This window comes from Tursiops truncatus, chromosome 2, assembly GCF_011762595.2.
Source record: "Tursiops truncatus isolate mTurTru1 chromosome 2, mTurTru1.mat.Y, whole genome shotgun sequence".
In the NCBI taxonomy this organism is placed as follows: domain Eukaryota; kingdom Metazoa; phylum Chordata; class Mammalia; order Artiodactyla; family Delphinidae; genus Tursiops; species Tursiops truncatus.
This window is the reverse complement of record NC_047035.1, coordinates 952,735-971,854: the sequence shown is the minus strand read 5'-3', so window position 1 is coordinate 971,854 and position 19,120 is coordinate 952,735. Positions and strand designations below refer to the sequence as shown.

General features: G+C 60.4%; 1 protein-coding gene across 1 annotated transcript; it reads right to left on the bottom strand.

Moving 5' to 3' along the window:
- Nucleotides 1-1,226: 1,226 nt before the first annotated feature.
- On the bottom strand, nt 1,227-12,691 carry GPR132 (G protein-coupled receptor 132). Its single transcript, XM_019933798.3, has 3 exons — nt 12,643-12,691; nt 9,124-9,217; nt 1,227-3,301 (listed from the first exon to the last, which is right to left on the bottom strand). The coding sequence occupies exons 2-3, from the start codon at nt 9,128-9,130 to the stop codon at nt 2,274-2,276; spliced, it is 1,035 nt and encodes a 344-aa protein (XP_019789357.2). The 5' UTR covers nt 9,131-9,217; nt 12,643-12,691; the 3' UTR covers nt 1,227-2,273.
- Between the last annotated feature and the right edge of the window lie 6,429 nt (nt 12,692-19,120).

The following is a 19,120-nucleotide window of genomic DNA, read 5'->3' as shown; positions in this document are numbered from 1 at the left end:
AAGGACTGTCCCCTGGAGCCTCTGGAGGGAGCGCAGCCCTGCCGACACCTTGATTTTGGACTTGGGGCCTTGGAGCTGTGAAAGGGTAAATTCCTGTTGTTTTAAGGCATTTCGTCCTGGTTTGCAATCATTTGTTTCGGCAGCCCCGGACTCTCATGGATGGAGAGGTGGGGACCCTGCTCACAAGGCCCTGCTGCTCCCCTCGGTGGGAGCACGAGCTTTACGTCCGTGACTGAAATTGAGGCGTAAGATGCCGAACCCCCAGGGCCAGTGACGCTGCCCGAGAGGCTAGGGTGCGAGGAGGGTCCTGGGGGGCGGTTTGCCAGGTGAGGGGGCTGGAGGGAGGGCCCCAGGCTGGGATTTCGGATGCCAGGAACTTCTCCTAAAACTGGCAAGGAAGCGGCATGAGGCTGTCAAGAAAGCGTATTAATGAAAAAGAGAGAGAGACTCTACCATCGTTCTTTTTTGTACAGCAGATTTTCGCAGCAACTGGGAGGCCAGAGCACAGTCGTGGGGTGCTCGCGCGGTAACCGTGTCTTCCCCGCGTTTGTCACGGTCACCGCCAAGTGGACGGTGACAGGTGCGGAGCGACGAGGAGTGGGCAGTGAGTCTGGGGGCCACTCCTGCCCTGGGAGCCACAGAGCATGGTTCTCGCTCCTTCCTGCCATTCGTAGCGGATAGACTGGTGGCCCCGGAAGGATCCGTCTCGTCCTACTCCCTGGAATCTGGGGGCGGGGCCTTATTTGGAAATAGGCTTTGGCTAAGGATGCGGCGCTGAGCTCATCCTGGATTATCCAGGGGAGCCCTAAGTCCAAAGAGACAGAGAGGGGGGTGAAGCCGGGGTGGGGGGGCACCGCAGCGCCAGAGGCCAAGAGCGAGGCATGGAACCCGCTGCCTGAGAGCCGCCAGAAGGAGCCCTGCCCACGCCTTGATCTCTGACCTCCAGCCCCCAGAAGGCTGAGAGAATCCTGTTTGCTTTACGCCCCCCGGTTTGCAGCAATTAGTTACAGCAGCCCCGGGAAGTCATACGTCAGATGTTGTCGAAACGTCCTGTGATCCCGGCCCTGAATAATCCAGACTGTTCCTGGAAGCCGGCCCATCACCTGGAGAGCCCAGGCGCACGCCCCTCCCCCAGGGCTTGGCCCTGCAAGAGGGGCCTAGAGGGAAACGTTTGCCTGAGAAGGTAAAATGACGTCACCTCACGTTAGGAAGTTGGCACGGACGTGTATTCTTGCATTTTTATTTCTAAACGTATTTTCTAAATCACATATCCTCTCAGGGTCTCTCACAATGAAGCACGTCCATCGCCGCTGCCTTAGGGAAATGCGAACATGAGCGGTGGGTGTGGTCAGCCCGCAATGCCGACCCGCTGAGGTAGGTGTCACTGGCCCCTGTCACGGATGGGGGAGCGGAGGTAGCGCTGTGACCTGGCCTGGCCCTCGGCGGCCTCTCCCCGACAGCGGAGCTGGGAAGCCTCGGTGCGGAGGACTTACCGCCGTCCTCGGAGCCCGTTGGCGGAGTGTCACCCTGCCTGGGGTGCCCCCCGGCCCTCCCGGCTGATGGGCATTCCTGCCACGAGCACTGGGGCTCCCTCCGGAGGCCATGTGGGTGCGCCCCGCCCCCCGGCTCCCCTCAGGGTCTGCAGCACAGAGAGGCCCCAGCCACGGCCCCGTGAGCAGCTGCCTCAGGAGGGGCACGGTTTGCACTGACAATCTGGGCCCCGCCATGTACTGTCACAGTCATCCAAGCAACGCTTGCAGAAAAGCGCGGGAAATAAAGCCGTCACGCGGACGCTGACAGGCACCTACCGCACGCAGGGCCTGTGCCAGCTGCCGGCAGCACCACGTGGCCACACGGCCTCTGCCTGCGACCCTGCGGTGCGCTAATAGCCGAGAGCGCCAGCCAGAACAAGCCCTCCCGCCCGCCACGGGCTCCCCCTGCAGCTGGCAGACTCGCCCTTACCCTCGACGTGCTGCCACCTCCCTTGTGGGGCTTCTGCTCCCGGTGGAAAAGGCTGCGGGGCTGGGACCCACAAGGGGCAGAAGCTCCAGGAACGAGAAATCTGTGGCGTGTCGTCCAGAGGGGGCTCCACAGCCAGCGCTGTGGACGCTGGCGGGCAGACCCCGTGGGAAGCCGAGCGATCGGCCCTGGACTCCCACGCTGGGTTCAGCAGGACCCCTCGGTCAGGCCCTCCAGGGTGCGTGGCGAGGCCGCACGCCCGGCGGTGGCCCCGGTGGGCGGACAGGCTTGGGGAAGGCGTAGCCGTTGGTGAGCTATGTGGGCGATTGTGCCTCCTGCGAATCCTTCGAATACGTGAGCTTGGCGACGTCTGTCTTCATGGACCACTTTTTCCACCCCTTGTGGATTCTGGACACTTCTTGGCGTGAAGCTTCTGTGGCCAGCACGTATATGATGGGGTCAGCCACGCTGTTCACCGTGGCCAGGCTCAGGGACACCACGGAGACCGTGTACAGTTTGATTTCGAAGGCGCTCACAAGGCCCGTGTCTCCTTTGTAGTAGGAAAAGGCTATGGCTTTGGCCAGGAGCACCAGGTGGTAGGGAGTGAAGCAGAGCAGGAAGATGGCCACGACCGCGACGGCCAGGCGCTTCACCTTGGCCTTCTGGGCGGCGCTCAGGCCGGCGCTCATCTTGATGCTCCTGCAGATGCGCTCGTTGGTGAAGGCGATGACGGACAGAGGGATGGCGAAGCCCACGGCGAAGCGCGTGTAGTAGTACCCGGCGATCTCGCGGTCCATCGGCAGCTTCTCAAAGCAGGTTCCCTCCTCCTCCATCCGAAACACCGGGTAGTGGACGAGCCCCACGAGAACGAAGACAGACACGGAGACGAGGATGGCCGTCTTCTGGTGGCGGCGGCCTCGCGTCTCCAGCGCGTACACCACTGCCAGGAAGCGGTCGCAGGAGATGCAGCACAGGAAGAGGATGCTGACGTAGAGGTTGCAGAAAAAGACATAGGCGGTCACCTTGCAGGCCCATGGGCCCAGGAGCCAGCAGTGCCCGTTCTGGATGTAGACGACCCAGAGCGGCAGGGTGCTGATGTACAGCAGCTCGCACAGCGCCAGGCAGAAGAGGTAGACGGCCAGCACGTGGCCCTGGCGCGCCTGCAACAGCGTCAGCCAGGCCGTCAGGCAGTTGGCTGGCAGGCCCAGCATGCACACGGTGCTGTACACAGTCACCAGGAACACCCTGCTGTCGTTGAAGGGCACCTTCGACGTGCAGTTCTGGGAAGATACGCCAGTCGACAGGGCCCCTGGCAGAGGGCTGGCCACCGGCGTGGCGTTTCCTGTGGGGCAGAGACAGCGTGAGGGCGAGTGTCGCTGGGAACCACCTGAATCAGATGTGCTGGCGCAAGAAGGCTCTTGTCAGCTGCGGACTGGGCGCGCCAGGGTTAAAACTTTCCAGATGGTTTCCTAAAGTGACCCTAAGTCCCCCATCCCCCAGCCGACGGCCTCGAGGGTACAAGGTGGGCAATACCACGTCCTTGTCACCAACAGTCATTTTCCAAAGCGCTGTCTGTGGGCTTGAGGAGACTTTATTCTCTATTCGCCTTCTGTTGAGTTGAATTGTGTCCCCCCCCACCCCCCCAAAGAAGATATGTGGAGTCCTAAGCCCCAGGACCTCAAAACGTGACCGGATTTGGAGATGGGGTCTTTACAGAGGTGACCAAGTCAAAATGAGATCTTTAGGGTGGGTTCTAATCCAGTATGACTATGTCCTTATAAAAAGGGGACATTTAAACCCAGGGACACGCGTGAACGAAAGCCGATGTGAGGACAGGGAGAAGACGGCGATCCCAAGCTGAGGAGAGGGGCCTCCGACGAATGCAGCCCGCCCACACCTCCATCTCGGACTTCCAGCCTCCAGGGCTACAGAAGAAATGTCTGTGATTTAAGTCGTCTGATCTGGGCTTCCCTGGTGGCGCCGTGGTTAAGAATCCGCCTGCCAACGCAGGGGACACGGGTTCGAGCCCTGGTCCGGGAAGATCCCACGTGCTACGGAGCAACTAAGCCCGTGCGCCACAACTGCTGAGCCTGTGTGCCCTAGAGCCCAAGAGCCACAGCTACAGAGCCCACGTGCCACAACTACTGAAGCCCACGTGCCTAGAGCCTGTGCTCCACAACAAGAGAAGCCACCACAATGAGAAGCCCACGCATCGCAACAAAGACCCAACGCAGCCAAAAAATAAAGTAAAAAAATAAATCACCTGGTCTGTGGTCCTTTGTTACAGCAGCCCTAGCAAACAATACATCTTTCGGATTTACTGAGTTTAGTTCTTAGTCTCTTTCCCCCTTTATTGGTTTGGAGATTGTTAAGCCATTTTTAATCTTTTCGAGAGGACCCTGGATGTTTTAATGTGCGTTATTTAGTAGTGTCTAAAGTTAGTCAGAACCTTCACCTCCTGCGTGGGCACAAACCCTGGGACGCCGTTGCTCTAAGGCCCCACGTTCGGCTGACGTGCAATTCTGGTCCCAGTTACGTTAGTCGTGTGGGTTCTTTGCCTGTTTAACCCCGTAGGTCAGATGTTGTTATTATTACTATTCCTGCCGTGGTTGTTGTCGTGTTCACACTGTCCCTCCCTGTTCACAGGTGCCCACGTGTCGGCCAGACTTCCGCCCGCTCCCTGTCCTCCATCTGCTGCATTTCCAAGGTCATTCCCTCCTTTCCCTGAGGACGGCCCTCGCAAGCCCTGTGGACGAGAGCCTGCCCCAGCTTTGGTTCATCCGAAATGCACTTTTACCCCAATTCTGGAGGACGGTCCCCCCAGGGGTCCGATTTAGCTCCGGCCCCGCTGCAGCCCGTCTTCTGGCTTCTGAAGCTGCGACGGTGGCCGCCTGCTGTCTAGTTGCCGTGCCCTCGGACCCCTGAATCTGAGACTCTGTACACCCCAGTGCCCCGGATGGCCCCCTGTTTGCCTCCTGGGGCTCTGGTCAGGCACGTGCTGGACCTCTCGCCCCGTCCCCACCTCGCTCTGCACCCTCCCCCCCTCCCCCATCCTGCAGGACCATCCGTCTGTCCAGGCAACCTACTGACATTGAACTTGAGTTTGTGAGCTCTTTGTACCTGTGTCTAATTGGTGGGTTTTTTTTTTACTCATTCACTCCGTTAAAATTCAGGGATCATATCTTTCATTTCTAGACACTCCATCTGGCTCCCTTTCGAGTCTCTTGTTCTCTGCTTATGTTTTTCCTTCCGTCTCTGATCTCCTCACATTCACCCAACGTACTGATGTCACTGTGTGTGGCCTTCCCAGCCCCTGCAGTCTTGGAGGCAGGACCCCCGCCACGGCACAGTGCCTGCACACCCTCCCACAGGCCGGCTCCTGCGCATGTCTTGTGGCGGTTGTGAGCTCACGCCTGATGGGGTGTTATCCGTGGGCATTTCCTGAGTGGGAGGGGCTGTCCTCCGAGGGGTTGTGGGCTCAGGTGGGCGGAGGGCAGGAGTCCTTGGATTCACTCCAGGGCTGGTTTCCATCCAGGCCTCATAGCAGAGCTGAACTTTGGGGTCCCTATGCAGGTGTCCCAATTCAGAGCCCACACCCTCCCCACGTGGGAGCCAGGGCTCACCTGCGGTCCCCTCAAGAAACAAGCGGTAAGGAGTCAGTCCATAAACATGCAACGAGCCCTGAAACCTTAGGCCCGTCAGCGTCCCTCTGCTGATTCTAAGCATCAGTTACATGGGACAGTCGCCACCGTCAGCCGTCATATGAAGCCCAGCTCAGAGCGAGCTCGGCGTCACACAACCCAGGGCTCCCCACAGCCCACGGCCCGCTGCCCGCTCCCGACTGCCCTCCACCCCTGCGGGCTCAGGCAAGCTTTCACGACGCTCTTCAGATGTGTCACCTGGGCTTTGCGGGGTTCGCACTGGGACCGTGCAGAGCCGGGCTGGTGGGCCACGGCATGGGAAGTGGAAGCTCACCAGGGCTTTGGGGTCCCTGCTGGGGTGGGGGGCTGGGAGGAAGCACAGACTGGCACTGGGGGCTCCTCCAAGCTCCAGTGCCTGCGTGTCAGGGAGGAGCCAGGAGGCTGGCGGGACCTGGATGCCCACCTGCCCTCCCCTGAAGCCCTGCCTGGGACACCAGCTACCACCCCTCTCAACAGGGGGAGGGAGCCAGTGGGGAGGCGCGCTCCAGGCACCTGCGAGGTGGCACCCTCACCCGCCTCCCCACCAGGTGTTTCCGAGGGGACAGGAATGAGGCACAGGACCGAGCGCCCCGCTGTAGGGGTGAGCGCCCTGCGGTAGGGGTGAGCGCCCTGCTGTAGGGGTGAGCGCCCTGCGGTAGGGGTGAGCGCCCTGCTGTAGGGGTGAGCGCCCTGCGGTAGGGGTGAGCGCCCTGCTGTAGGGGTGAGCCCCCTGCGGTAGGGGTGAGCGCCCTGCGGTAGGGGTGAGCGCCCTGCTGTAGGGGTGAGCGCCCTGCGGTAGGGGTGAGCGCCCTGTGGTAGGGGTGAGTGCCCTGCTGTAGGGGTGAGGCCCCTGCTCTAGGGGTGAGCGCCCTGCGGTAGGGGTGAGCGCCCTGCGGTAGGGGTGAGTGCCCTGCTGTAGGGGTGAGCCCCCTGCGGTAGGGGTGAGCCCCCTGCGGTAGGGGTGAGCGCCCTGCGGTAGGGGTGAGCCCCCTGCGGTAGGGGTGAGCGCCCTGCGGTAGGGGTGAGCCCCCTGCTGTAGGGGTGAGCCCCCTGCTGTAGGGGTGAGCGCCCTGCGGTAGGGGTGAGCGCCCTGCGGTAGGGGTGAGCCCCCTGCGGTAGGGGTGAGCGCCCTGCGGTAGGGGTGAGCCCCCTGCGGTAGGGGTGAGCGCCCTGCGGTAGGGGTGAGCCCCCTGCTGTAGGGGTGAGCCCCCTGCTCTAGGGGTGAGCGCCCTGCGGTAGGGGTGAGCGCCCTGCGGTAGGGGTGAGCCCCCTGCCCCCCGTCTAAGGATCCACGGACACTGCGATGACTCACACCGGGGGCTCCCCGGGCTGAGGGACCCCACACGACATGAGGAAGGAAGCCAGCGTGTCCCAGGCACCCTCCCTCTCCCGCCCAGCCTGCCTCTCCTGGGTCGCTCTCGTGACGGTGACCCCAGCACCCACTGCCTGACCTGTGCCCAGAGCCTCCCTGGACCCTCTCCCTCCTGACCCGCCCCTGGGACCTGCCGTGCGACAGGAGCATCTGGGTGGCCATGGGGGGACGCGCACCTCCCAGAGCCTGTGCCCTGGCCTCGGGAGAGGCTGTCCCGTTTAGGCCCTGTGCACCTCGGACAGCAGACTGCGGGGGGAGCAGCCCCCTGAGGTCAGCGGGAACCACAGGCAGCACCCGGTCGCAGGTGGAGCTTCACGCTGCCGCCCAGCCGCAGCAGCCTCTGGCGGTGAAGGCCCCGTGACCCGGCCAGGGGAGTAGACAGCAGGCTGGACAGGCCTGGGTGGCCTCAGTGACAGCAGAGAACGTGGCCCTTGCTTCCGCAGCCCGTGACCCCCGGGCCTTTCCACATGCACATCCAACAGCCAAGGAAACCTCGGGGCGTCCCAACGCTGACACGGCCGTGGGGTGGCGCGCAGCCGTCGGGGATCCCTCGGGCTTCGAGGGCCCTCCCGAGGGACTCAGCCCCAGCGCCCATGCATGGTTTTCAGCACCCCCCGCCCCCCGCAGGGCGACCTGATGCAGAAGTCAGCGGCAGGCCAGTGAAGGTGGGCAGAGAGCAGTGCTCGTTCTTCAGCTGAAAGCTCGCTGTGAAGGTCCCAGGGTGATGGAGCTGTCGGCCCCCCAGCATGCTCCCGACACCCTTTTGTGCCACTCGTTTTCCCAATTTTTAAAATTCTGGTAAAATATACCTAAGATAAAAGTGGCCGTCGTAACCATTGTAAGTGTCCATTTCTGCGGCACTAAGTACAGTCACATTGTGATGCAACCGTCACCATATCCATTTCCAGAGTTTTTCATCTTGCAGCGCTGAAGCGCTGTCCCCATTAAACACTCGCCGCCCACTCCTCCCCCAGCCCTTCCTGTGAGTGGATCGGAACGACGGTGTCCTTCTGGGGCTTTTTAGCTTTGCATCATATTCTCAGGGTCCATGTGTCAGAACATCCTTCCTTTTTAGGACAGAGTTACAGCCCACTGTGTGGACCGCATTAGGGTTTTCCACTCTTCTGTCTGTGGACACTTGGGCTGCTTCCACATCTTGGCTATTGTGAGCAGTGCTGCCATGAACGTGGGTGTGCAAATACCTCTTCCACACCTGTGTTCACTTCTTATTTATTTTTGGCTGCGTTGGGTCTTAGCTGCCACACGCAGGCTCTTTGTTGTGGCGCGTGGGCTTAGTTGCCCCGCGGCATGTGGGATCTTAGTTCCCTGACTAGGGATCGAACCCGAGTAGCCTGCATTGGAAGGCAGATTCTTAACCACTGGACTGCCAGGGAAGTCCCAAGTTCACTTCTTTTTTGTGGATTGCTGGATCACATGGTGATTCTCTATTTTAGCTTTTTGAGGAATCTTCATACTGCTTTCCCCAGCAGCTGCTCCATTTTCCGGTCCCACCGACAGCGCACAGGGGTTCCCATTTCTCCACATCCTCGTTAGCACTTGGTATTTTGTTTTTTTGTTTTGTTTGTTTGTTTGTTTTGCGGTACGCGGGCCTCTCGCTGTTGTGGCCTCTCCCGTTGCAGAGCACAGGCTCTGGATGCGCAGGCCCAGTGGCCCTGGCTCACAGGCCCAGCCACTCCACGGCATGTGGGATCCTCCCAGACCGGGGCACGAACCCGTGTCCCCTGCGTCGGCAGGCGGACCCCCAACCACTGAGCCGCCAGGGAAGCCCAGCCTCCGGCTTTATTGTTCCTGAGTTAGTTTTTATTTCAAGAAGGCTACTTTTTTTTTGTTTTTAGCTGTGGCACGCGAACTCTTAGCTGCAGCATGTGGGCTCTAGCTCCCTGACTAGGGATCAAACCTGGGTCCCCTGCATTGGGAGCACGGAGTCTTAGCCACTGCACCACCAGGGAAGTCCCTCGAGAAGTTTACTTTTGCATGCTAATTTTTGAAGTAATTTTCCCTGTTATGAGACAAACTGCATTGGTAGAAAAATTCTCATGGGCTCCCTCCTAAATGTTCCAAGTCAAAGGAGACATGGGGTGGGGCTCTCACCTGTCATGGCTGACGGCTCTGGGCTCAGGATGGGGCTGCGGTGTGTGTCATATGACGATCCTGTTGAGACGTTTCCTCCAGAGTTTCACATGACCTGGAGAAAGGGTGGGTTGAAATTGCTTTAGGGAAATCAGATTAAATCACAAATTAAGTTATCTGACAAACGGTTAGTGAGCACGTGTTAAGTGCCAAGTCTTGTCTCCGTCCTGTGGGACACGACAGCCGAGGCTTAATATAAAAAGGACTCCCACAAATCCACAGGAATAAGTGTCGGAGCTGATCGTTCACAGAAGAAGTAAAAGTACCTCCTACAAATTGGAAAGCGCTCAGCTTCACTCATATAGTCAAAGAAATGCGAACGTAAACACCCAACAGTGGTCTTTGCCTTGCCTTTCAGATTGGCAAAAATAAAGAACTTTAATTCTTGGTGTTGGCAAGAGAGTGAGGAAGTGGGATCCTTCACTGTGTTGGGAGCATAAACGGGCACAGATGTTTTCTAGCACAATTTGGTAACATGTCTCAAAAATCTTCAATGTGGACTTCCCTGGTGGCACAGTGGTTAAGAATCCGGCTGCCAATGCAGGGGCCACGGGTTCGAGCCCTGGTCCGGGAAGATCCCACATGCCGTGGAGCAACTGAGCCCGTGCGCCACAACTACTGAGCCTGCGCTCTAGAGCCTGCGAGTCACAGCTACTGAGCCCACGTGCCACAACTACTGAAGCCTGCACACCTAGAGCCCGTGCTCTGAAACAAGAGAAGCCACCGCAATGAGAAGCCCGTGCACCACGAGGAAGAGTAGCCCCCGCTCGCCACAACTAGAAAAAACACGCGCACAGCAACAAAGACCCAACGCAGCAAAAAATAAAATTAATTAATTAAAAAAAATTCTTCAGTGTGCTTCACTTTTTTTTTTTTTTTTTTTTTTTTGCGGTACGCGGGCCTCTCACTGTTGTGGCCTCTCCCGTTGCGGAGCACAGGCTCCGGACGCGCAGGCTCAGCGGCCATGGCTCACAGGCCCTGCCGCTCTGCTGCATGTGGGATCTTCCCGGACCGGGGCACGAACCCGTGTCCCCTGCATCGGCAGGCGGACTCTCAACCACTGCGCCACCAGGGAAGCCCTTCACTTTTTTAAAAAATAAATTTATTTATTTTGGGGCCACCAGGGAAGCCCTGTGCTTCACTTTTGAGCAGATAAAATCCTTTCTAGGAATTTTTCCTGGTGAAAGAATGACCTGAGATGCAAAGTGCGTGGACATTGCTCCTGTGAAAGGGCCCGGGACCCCGGGGTGACTGCCCACGACAGAGGTGGACGGGCTCACGGGTGCGGGCAGATGGGGCAGGATTCTGGCCCCCCCACCTCTCTGCTTCCTTCCGGAACCAGAGGTGCCCCTAACGTAAGCTCCATCCTGTCAGCTAGACAGGGTCTGGGGGAGGCGGGCTCTCTAAACCCTTCTTCAGCCAGCCTGGAGCCAGGCCCAGACCCCACCCACAGCCCCTGTCGGGCGGAGCCCCCAGCCCCGTGGGGCGTCGGCAGGTGCAGGCCCCGCCCCCCAACACTGAGCGGGCCAGCTGTGCTGACAACCGATGAACCACCGGGAAATAACAGGAAGCCAAGGTGTTTACCTGAAGCTGCAGAGAGTTCATCGACCTAGATTAGTAAGCAAGACCTCGAAAACACAAAGGTAAGGCGCTGCGGCAGCACAGAAACGCACTGACCTTTCGAAACTGACGTCCTGACGGACTGGTGGGCGTGGGCCTGAAGGGCCAATGGGCCTCCCCTGTCCATCCCTGCACCCCCGTTGCTCAGTCAGCCCCCTGCAAGTCAGGCAGGGAGCCACCCAGGGGTGCTCTGCCTGAGGTCTATGCCTGGCCCTGAGACCCGCAAGCAGAGCGAACTCTGCCCTCTAAGGAGATGGCCCAAGGTGCTCAGGGCGGCCACCCAGTGGGGCCAGCGTGGCACACGGTTTGTGGCCCGGTCAGCTCGGGGGTGAGGGAGGGCTGAGCCTGATGAAGGGGGGTCCAGTAGGGTCTCCAACTGTGAGGGTGGCCCACATGAGCTGCAGGGGTGCCAGCCCACCTGGGAGCTGTCCAGACGCCCCTGAGCCCCGTGAGCCTGGGAGGGACACAAAAGCCTCACCCTGGGCCCGATTCCTTTGTCAGAACTGAGATTCTGGAAAACTGGGAGGCGGTCCCTTCCCCCAGGGGCTGCGCCGCCCGGCTCTTCCCTGATGCAGGTGGCAGCAGAAAGGGGACCACTGTCTCTAGAAGTCACTTCTGCAAAAGCCAGAGGAAGCGGCCCAACTGACACTGTGCGGTCCTGGGGCCCCTGCTCTGCCCACCTGCCCTGTGCAGTCTGTGCGGAGCAGAGCACTAATTCCAGATCCGGGGCCGTGTCCCCGACTGCCAGGCACACCGGCAGGGTGCGGGGGTCACGTTGAGAGGACCGGGGGCCACAGAAGGCCCAGGCCGGAGCAGCCAGGCTCTGGAACCGCCCCACGCCCGGGTGCGGTCCTGCCCTGCTCGCAGCCACAGGCCTGGGCACCTGCCCCCGGGCCCAGCCCCGGGCTTTTGCCCAGCAGAGCTCAGCCCAGGCTTGGGCCTCATCTTGGCCTTTCCCTGCCCAATGGACACATGGCTTCAGGTCTCCGCCCGCCCCGGCCTCCTCCCGGGGTGGCCGTGGACTGTCCCCTCCTGGTGTCCCCACCCTGCCAGCCCCAGAGTGCCCGTGGCCCCTCCCCACCGGCAGCTGGGGCTCTTGCCGGCCAGGAGACCATAGGCCTGGGTGCCCCCTCGTCCTCTCCCGGGGTCAGGTGCCAAGAGGGACGCATCTTCCACACCAGCAGCCTCACTGCCCTTCCTGCCCCGCATGCCAGCCTGGTGGGCTCAGGGCCTCCGTCCCCTCTCTGGCTCCAGGGGGGCTGTGACAGCCACAGGCCATGGGGTGGGTGGCCCAGGTCAGCCCGAAGCCCCTACGCACCCAGCCCTGGGCTCGAGCGGCCCGTCTCCTGCCCCCACCCTCTCTGGCCCTGGGCACCACCCTAGTGCCTGCACATCCCCGAAGGGCCCATGGCAGCCCCACAGGAAGCACTGCGTCCGGATGGACGCTCACATGACACGGTGAAGAGCGACCTGGCCCCCGGCGCTGGCCCCCGACACCCTACGCCCTGCGTGTGCAGTGGGTCCCTCCCGTCATTTAAGATACGCTTTCAGACGGCAAGGAGAGCGTCCCAGGGGGATAAACCCCCGGCTCCCGGCTCCCAGCTCCCAGCCGGCCCAGCACTGCGGCCGGGGGGCGGGGGACTCTGCAAAGGGGAATCTCAGCAGCTCTGAAGGGGCCGCAGAGGGACCGTCCCTCCCCCAGCCCCCCGCCCTCCACCGCATCTGTGGTGCCCCGGGGTCCCTCTTGGTGAAGGAGCCCAGGTTAAGACCCTCCACCAAGCCCCCACCTTTATGCCAACAAATCACTCTGCTTTCAGACCCCCACCCCGACTGCTCCCCGCACAGGGGCCCGGGACTTACTCAGGGCCCGCCCGGCGCCAGCCTCGTGCTCCCTCCTTGCAGGCCCAGTTGAGAGCTTTCAGGAAGTAGCAGGAGTGTCTCTAAAACTCCCCAAACCGCAGACAGAGCGAGACCTCAAGACCTGGGGTTGGCCAGCCCGCCGGGGCGTCTTCTCACTGGTGTTGAGACTGTGGCCTCATGGCTTTGCTGAAAATGGCCTCAGTGCCACTTCTCATGGTCCTGGCAACACCCAGACCTGCCTTCCCTCAAGACCTTCCTAGGCGGCTCGGGCCGCACATGGGACCAGCTCGCATGAGCTGCTGGTGCCTACTGCTCCCAGACAGCTGCGGCTGGGCACCCAGGGGCAGGGACCCCCGGGGAGACGGACCCCAGCTCCGCAGGCCCAGGCCTGGCATGACCCCTCACAGGCCGCTGGGCACAGAGCAGGGCTGCCTGCAAGAGGCCTTGCCTTCCCAGGGACAACCGTGGGGCACTGGGAGCAGAGCTGCTGCCCGGCACTGCCCGCCGTGGCCCCAGGACTGCACCTGTCCCCAGCGCCCAGACGTCTCACATGGAGCTCGCCCTCCCCACTCCCCATCCTGGGGTGGGCCAGCACACCCCGTCTAGGTGGTGTCTCTGAGCCCCTAAAGCCGGTCCCAGCCAGGCCAGGTGGCCTCTGAGGGTGGGTTTCTCTTGAGAGGCCGCGTGGGACCCCCCAGGGACCCAGTGTCCACGCTGGCGGTGGGGGGGTCTGTGTGTCTCTCTCCGGCTTGCAGGATCACAGCCTAAAGCACGTGGCCAGTGTCCTCGGAAGATGCGGGGGGCTGCAGGTGACCGCCACCTTGCCTGACCACCCTGGGCTGGTTCTGGGTTTCAGGGTGAGACGGAGGCACCGTGGGCCCCTCTCTGCATCCCCACTGCAGACCTGGCTCTTCAGCCCAGGGCACGGCTGGGCCCACCAACATTTGTGGGTGACCTGTGTCCAGCACCACAGCACGGGCGGTAGGCGGCGTTGGAAATGAGGCCACCGCCCCCCCCTCACGTCCAGGGCCCGGGGAGCCTAGGAGAGCTGGCCCCCACTCTGCACTTTCCCTCGGACGTTCATCTGGTGGCTGGAGGCCGGCTCCCTCTCCGTTCCCCCCCACCTCCACCGCACCGCAGCTTCTCGGGGTGGGTGGGAACATGGGCGCCCAGAGAGCTGGGTGTGCAGCACGTGCGGGTCTGAGCACAGGCTCATCGTGGCCTTTCCGGAGCACCTGCCCGGGGCAGCTCTTCCCAGATGAGCAAAGGAAGGTAGAGCTGAGGCTCTGGGTGGCCCGGGTGGTACCCACACCCCTGGGGTCCGAGTGAGGCAGGGCCTCAGCCGGGGCACTGCCCACATCCGGCCAGTGGGCCAGGCACCCTCAGGGATGGCGGGGGACAGCTGTCATCATGGGGGCGGCCCAGGCCCTGCCCGGGACTGTTCCCTTCTACACGCCCACCTAGAGGTCCGCGTATTCCCAGGCTGCCCCGCACCCAACTGATGCGCTTGGGCCTAAAACCCTGGCCACCGTCACCCTCTGTGCCGTGGCTGTCGGGTCAGGGGTGGCAGCTGAATCCTCCCCTTGGGGTCTTCAGGGGGGCCTGGGAAGGGAAGCCTGGGCCCCTGCGGTGGGAGTGGAGGGCTGTGAGCTGGGGGGTGGCAGCTGTGCCCACGCCACCCCCTTCCAAGCACAATTCCTGACCAGCAAAGCAGGTGTGGGGAAGGGGTTTTGCGGGGGTGAGGGGGCTGGGTGCTTTTCCTGGAGGCTGAGTGTCTTTCAGGCAGGACAACGGGGGACCCTGTAGCCCCCTCTTGACAATGTCCCGGGGGCCCCCTTGAGAAGAGGCCACTAGTTTCCGTGGTCCCACTTCCACCAGGCAGGTGTCTGTGAACCCAGAAGGGTTTCCTCACTGACCCTGTCTGCAACCTCACTTCCATCACCTCATGACAGGGGAACATTATTCACCGTTTTAAGTGGGTCGAATATTCATGGATTCAAACTCAAGGCGGTGGCGACGCTCTCCGGGCATCTGCCGGGCACCATGCACCTCCGGGCAACGTCTCCACTCTCCTCACTGCTCCTAAAGGTTTTATAGGGGAAGGAGGGCACCACCACCCACGTTCAACAGGCACGAAGGTCCCTGAGACGGGCTTTGTGTTTGAGCAGAATGCGGCCCCTGGCCCGGCACCCAGACCCCCGAGCTCACCTCCAGAGCCACGCCATGTCCTGCCTGCCCTCTGCTCCCCTCGGCCCCGGACAGCCGGCCTGGTTGTCCGCAGGTGTTTACAGCAGGGACGGTGCGCCTGGTTGGCCTCAGGCCTCTTGGTCTCCTCACGTGGAAGCAGCGCCCCGACCCCTTGCGCCCGTGACTTTCGCTTTCTGAAGGGGCCTGTCTCCTAAAGTGTCGCACGTTCTCGATTTGCTTGATTGGGTCCTCCCAGAGTCATTGTACGTGGTTCTCCAGCACGGGCTTCCCGTGACTGGGAAGGGGTTCTAAAGCCCCGGCAGGTTCAGTTTGACGTTTCTGGCGCCGGGATCACGGCGACAACAACCACTCCTTCGACAGGGCCGGTGATGGGTGGTGGGGTGGATGCCCCCGGCACCCTGGCCGGCCCTCCTGGAGCTGTGCGCCCCACGCCCCACCCAGGGCAGCCACCTTGCTTGGCTGGCGAAGTGGTGACTTTCCCATTATGTGACGTTTCCACCTGTGTCCTCCGGCAGGTTCGGGGCGGGGGGAAATGAGCTGCCCCTCCCCTCTCCTCCCAACCGATAGGCAACAGTCACCTCCTGCTGTAGCCAAGGTCTTGGACCCTCTCTCACCCTCTCGCCGAGTATCATTAAGGACTCAGGGATTTTTATTGTGGTAAATTATACATAACATAAAATTCACCATTTTAAGGGCTTCCCTGGTGGCACAGTGGTTGAGAATCCGCCTGCCAGTGCAGGGGACACGGGTTCGAGCCCTGGTCTGGGAGGATCCCACATGCCGCGGAGCAACTGGGCCCGTGAGCCACGACTACTGAGCCTGCGCGTCTGGAGCCTGTGCTCCGCGACAAGAGAGGCCACGATAGTGAGAGGCCCGCGCACTGCGATGAAGAGCGGCCCCCGCTCGCCGCAACTAGAGAAAGCCCTTGCACAGAAACGAAAGACGCAACACAGCAAAAATAAATTAATTAATTAATAAACTCCTACCCCCAACATTAAAAAAAAAGCTTGGGAAAAGAATTGCTTAGGATACTTTCAATTACTTTAAAAAATAAATAAATAAAAATAAAATAAAATTTACCACTTTAACCACTTTTAACCACTTTTTTAACCACTTTTAAGTGGTAAATTTTATTTTATTTTTAAGTGGTTAAGCGATAAGTATACTCACATAATCATGCGACCACCACTGCCATCACCCCGGGACTCTTCACCTCCCCAGACAGAAACTCCGTCCCCATTCGACACTCACTCCCCATCTCCTCCCCCAGCCCCTGTCCCCACCATCCTACTTCTGTCTCTAGGACTTTAACTGCTCCAGGGACCTCATACGAGTGGGATCACACAGGATCTGTCCTTTGGGGACTGGTTTACTTCACTCAGCACGAGGTCCTGGAGGTCCGCCCGTGCTGGAGCAGGTGTCAGAACTTCACTCCTCGTTATGGCTGAATCCGATTCCATGTGTGCACGGGCCACATCTGTTTATCCATCATCCGTCCATGGACACGTGGTCGCTTCCCCCTTTTGGCTGCCATGTGTAACGCTGCTGTGAACACGGGTGTGCAGGACCCGTGGGTTTTTGTATCTTCAGTGTGTTTCTGTCGACCACAGTTGTTACTCTCGAGGACACTCAAATTATCCCACTCGATGAACCACCCGCCCTGCCTCTGTGGGGATGATGACATGGTCTGTCTCTTTAGCTTTGTTATTACGGTAAATTTTGTCCGTCGATCACCAAACACCACGTGCCTGGACTGAGCCCTACTCCGTCGTGTGTGTCAGTCCGTTTGTGCGATGCCGGATCCCATTGGCTGAGATGACCGTTTTTTCTTCTTCCGGTGAGCCTGCCAGGCTTCCCTGACTGCTGACCTCTCCCCCCTCCCCCACTTTTGAGCCTCAGTGATGCTGAGTCACTGAATCGGGCTGGGGGAGGGGGAGGTAGGGGGCTTCCGGGGGTTTCCATGGGACTCAGTGCTCTCATAAGAGGGCAGGAGTTCCCGGCACCAGCCAGGGAAGGGGCTTTCAGGGCAGTTTCGGAGAGTTTCCCTGAGAGAGAAGAGGCTGGGGATGGAAAGGGGCTTTTGGGAAGCTGTCACCCCAAGAGCTTGGTGATTCTGAAACTCATTACCAGCCCGTGTTCCTCTGACCAGGGCACACTCTGAGTGTGAATCATAGATCATGGTTTCAACAAAGTTATAGTGTGCCCTAGATCAGCCCAGGACAGGCTACCCATCACCTCAGAAACCCCAGACAGCCATGCTGAACACACAGGGGTTTCCTCTCTCTCTCTCTCTCTCTCTCTCTCTCTCTCTCTCTCTCTCTCTCTCCCAGGGCTGGCTCAGCAGCTGCCATGGCCTTGGGAAACCAGGTGCCTTGACTCTTGGTCAAAAATGACTACCTGAGCTCCAGCCTTCACATCTGCATTCCAGGTGTCAGGAAGGAAGGAACTGGAGGACTGTGCCGCCACCCCCCCACCCCCCGCCCCCGCCTTTGAGGAGACATCCCAGAATCCCCACCCAATGCTTCTGGTCTTGCCTCCTCAGGAATGCAGTCCTGTGGCCACGCCCAGCTGCAGGGGCGGCTGGGAAATGTGGTCTTTGATTTCACTGTGCCCACTGACCCTGGGTGCTCTTCCTAAGCAAGAAGGGGCATTTAGGTATTGGGGGTGTGCTGCCTTGGGCACATGTGGTCACCAGCTTCCCTTCCACCTGGCAAGGGCAGGTCCCAGACTGGTGGGTGAGGCGCACACTGCCCAGGCCCAGGGACGAAACTGCCCCCAGATGAGAAAAGCGTCCAGAGGGGGGTTGATCTGGGAGGAGGAGGACCCCAGAGACCAGAGAAACTGGGAGAGGGGGTTTGGGGGAGGGATGAGGCGGGGAGATGGAGGGGAGAAGGCCCCAATGTAAAGGCCGGATCAGCTCCCCTGAAGGTGGCTTTCTCCCCCCAGAAACCCCAGGAGACCCACCACCCCCAAGCCTGGGAAGCAGGACCCACATGGAGAACCGAAACCATAAACCCACGTGGCTTCTGGCCCACATGGCTCTGGCCCACCAGCATTAACAGAATTTGCTGCACCCCTGTCTCCACTGACAGAATGGCGCCCCTCCCAGGGAAGCTAAATGTGGCAAATAACCTTATTGTTCATTCCAGAACTTCTAGAAAGACTCGTCAGCTCTTCAGTAGAAAGCGTCAAGGGACTTCCCCAGTGGTGCAGTGGTTAAGAATTCGTCTGCCAATGCTGGGAACACGGGTTCAAGTCCTGGTCCGGGAAGATCCCACATGCCGCGGAGCAGCTAAGCCCGTGCACCACAACTACTGAGCTTGTGCTCTAGAGCCCATGAGCCACAACTCCTGAGCCCACGTGCCACAACTACTGAAACCCACATGCCTAGAGCCCATGCTCCACAACAAAGAGAAGCCCACGCACCGCAATAAAGAGTGGCCCCCGCTCACCGCAACTAGAGAAAGCCCGCGCGCAGCAACAAAGACCCAACTCAGTCAAAAATAAATTAATTAATTAATTTTAAAAAAGAAAAAAGAGGGCTTCCCTGGTGGCGCAGTGGTTGGGAGTCCGCCTGCCGATGCAGGGGACGCGGGTTCATGCCCCGGTCCGGGAGGATCCCACGTGCCGCGGAGCGGCTGGGCCCGTGAGCCATGGCCGCTCAGCCTGCGCGTCCGGAGCCTGTGCTCTGCAACGGGAGAGCCCACAACAGTGAGAGGCCCGCGTACCGCAGAAAAAAAAAAAAAAAAAGCATCAAGTGACACTTTGTCCCGGTGATATTTTGGGGACCCACGATCACCAGTGTCTGTTGGGGGCACCAGCGGGTTCCAGACATTAGGACAGGGTCACCGTCACACCAAATCCTGCTCGTATGACAGGGCCTCCCCCTCTGTTTGTCCCTCTAGTCCAAGGGGATGCCTGGACCAAGTTAACGCACGAAGACAGAACAGGAGAGCACGGGTGCTACCATTAACAAGAATTAATACTGAAGGTGTGCGAGGAGCTTCTGCAGGTGGAGACGTGCGGGGGAGAGGCACCGGCAACTGCGTGGACGCGGCCCACGGCTCCCCAGCCATGGCGGGTCCACGAGCCCCCAGGGCGGTCCCTGGCCTCCCCAGGGAGGGAGGCTCAGCAGGCAGATGCCCGGTGGAGTGTGTCCACGGTTCTCAGCACGCCCGGCCGGGGACCCCAAGCCAGCCTGGCTGGCAGGTGCTCACCCTGTCCAGGGCTACCCACCGCCCCCCTCCCCCCCGAGGACTCGGGAAGGTGC